The following is a 2,500-nucleotide window of genomic DNA, read 5'->3' on the forward strand; positions in this document are numbered from 1 at the left end:
CAGGCAGCAGGGAAGAGTGGGGAAGGTTTGGCCCCTGAGTTGCATTGGGGGGGTACAACCACTGCAAAGAGGCATCCACGATGGTGGGAGTGGTACATTGTATTTGTGAAGTTATTTTTTAAATCTTTCAGGATGCTCTTTCATAACTTGATAGTAAGTGTGATGTAAAATCAGTCAGGTTGTGTTCTCTTTCAAAGGCAATCAAACAGTTCTCACCAATCTGTGACTGAGCGACCATTGTGGATTTCCGATCACAGAGTGGTGAGAAAGGGAGGCCCAACTCTGCTTCCTTGTCTCCCTGCGCAAACACAGAAATCCATCATTTTGATCATGATAAAACTCTCATCAATGGAAATAAAATACCAGAAATGAAATGCACAAATGACACACAGCAGGGTGACCCAACTGATAAGCTGGTGAGTGATACCACAGCATAACTCATGATTGCCCTGAGGATGTGAGGGGGAAGGAAGGGAGATTCGGTTTTGTGCATGAAATTTTGGAGGTTTCACAGATAAGGTTAGATAAAGTGTGGTTGTGATGGAAAGAAGAAAGGTATAGAATTTATGCCTCGAGATGATTAAACAGAAATGTAAGAGTGCCAAAAATGGCGATATTAACAACCTCAACTGGGAGTAAAAAGTGTCATGAGAGGAGAACTGCCAAGTTGAGATGGTTTAGACATGTGTTAATTATTGATGGAGGATGGGAACCCAGTAAGAAGTGTTATGGATCAACCAGTGCAAGGGAAACAAAGTAGAGATTGAATCAAGATTAGATGGTACAATGTGGTAGAGAAGGACATGAAGATGATTTGTATGAGAAGGAAGATGCATGTAAACACAGCTGCTTTGGAGGAGGAAAATTGGAACAACCAAACCCATTGTGGATGGGGATGAGGGTTGAAAGGTCATGCTTTAATATAACTGTGATTGTAAAGGTATTGTTCCATTCGATTTGATGTGGAGAGTGGTTAGTTCGTAATTACCTCCACCACCGAAGGTGGATGGAGGTTATATTTTCACCCCTGTCTGTCTGTCTGTCTGTCTGTCTGTCTGTCTGTCTACCTATCTGTCTGTGAACAGGATATCTCAAAAAGCTGTGGATGTATTCGGACAAAACTTGTACAGGTTGGTTGTGTGATAAGGACGAATCAATTCCATTAGATTTTGGTGAAAATCTGAATCCGGATCCGAGACGAGTTATGACAAAACGAGATGGATTATTTGGGTAGGTGACAAGAACAAGCTGATTAGATTTTGGTTCAGGTCCAGATCCATATCTGGCCTATCAGTGGTATATACAACGTAAACTGTTCAGCCCGGTGGAGGTATGCGCTCTACTGAGTGCCGTTCCAGTCGTGCATGAGAATTCTGATATGAAGTTCTGTTGCAAATTAGGTAACAAATTGGACGAAACTTTGGAAAGGAAGGAACAAAGTAGACAGTGTTTGTTGACTCGGGGGATTTCCCTGCAAAGCTTTGCATTCCAGTAATTCACCTGCTGGAAGAACTCCTCAAGCAATGAACAAGTCCAGCGATGGTGCAACTCCCACAGCTTTGCCGGATGACTGATGTCTGCCGTGTGTAGCATGAGTGACATTGCCTTGGGCTTGTCGAAGCTGTATGCCAACATACCAAAATGAAAAATGACAGCTTCAGTGGTATATACAACGTCGCATATATACAACATATACATGGTATATACAACATATATAATATGGTGTCGCTCAATGGACAAAAGTAAACTACTTTTGTATGTTTATCCTGAATAAAAACACAGAAACACGATGAGTAATCAATGTGGAAAACTCATCAGCGATGGAAAACCTCATTTAGTAATAAGCTATTTAATTGAGCATTAATAATTAATTAAAAGTGATTTTTTCAATCGATAAACATTTGAAGCAATCGTCACTCATAACTCTCTGAAGGTGGTTTAATTATTTTAAAGACTAAGAAATAACTTTGTAAATCAGTCGCACATTAAAATCCACTTTTCATATTTATGCCAAAAAAATTAGGGGCAACAGCCATGGTCGCTCACCTTTTAGAATAATGATACTGAGGAGGAAGTCAACGCTTGGACGGAATCAGCAAAATGTACCAATTAACCGATGTTATAGCAAATACTTATTTTGGGGGGCAACCTCACCTCCCGAAAATATACCCCATTTAGACGCTGATTTTTTTTTTCTTAATGTCATGAACAAATTTTGGAACATCACAGGTGATGAAGGTTGTGGTAAAGTTTCATTGAAATAGTGTGTGTAGTTTCAGAGAAGACGTTGCAAGTGTTGACGGACGGACAAACGGGCAGACAGATGACGCGCCATCCCAAAAGCTCCCCGAAACTACAGTACATTCCACTTGAGCTAAAAACAACAATGCTACAACTGTAATGATTCGTTTAGCAATTTTGACTTCTTTAATTGCGATTATGCTCTTCAGAAAACTTTTATAATTCAGTTCCAAGGACTTCTTGGAATATGCATTACTTC

At 40.2% G+C, this 2,500-nt stretch overlaps 1 protein-coding gene across 5 annotated transcripts in view; it reads right to left on the minus strand.

The window, feature by feature from the left end:
- LOC147029286 (dual specificity calcium/calmodulin-dependent 3',5'-cyclic nucleotide phosphodiesterase 1A-like) overlaps nt 1–2,500 on the minus strand; it is a 413,056-nt gene that overhangs the window by 38,963 nt on the left and 371,593 nt on the right. For all 5 annotated transcript variants that reach the window (XM_085872225.1, XM_085872224.1, XM_085872226.1 and 2 more), the window contains 2 exons: nt 1,501–1,621; nt 217–298 (listed from right to left, as the gene is read on the minus strand). In XM_085872225.1, coding sequence (XP_085728351.1) covers nt 217–298; nt 1,501–1,621 — 203 coding nt within the window. The remainder of the gene's footprint in view (nt 1–216; nt 299–1,500; nt 1,622–2,500) is intronic.

Source organism: Eptatretus burgeri, chromosome 3 (assembly GCF_056783735.1).
Source record: "Eptatretus burgeri isolate ZD-2024b chromosome 3, Ebu_testis_v1, whole genome shotgun sequence".
NCBI lineage: Eukaryota > Metazoa > Chordata > Myxini > Myxiniformes > Myxinidae > Eptatretus > Eptatretus burgeri.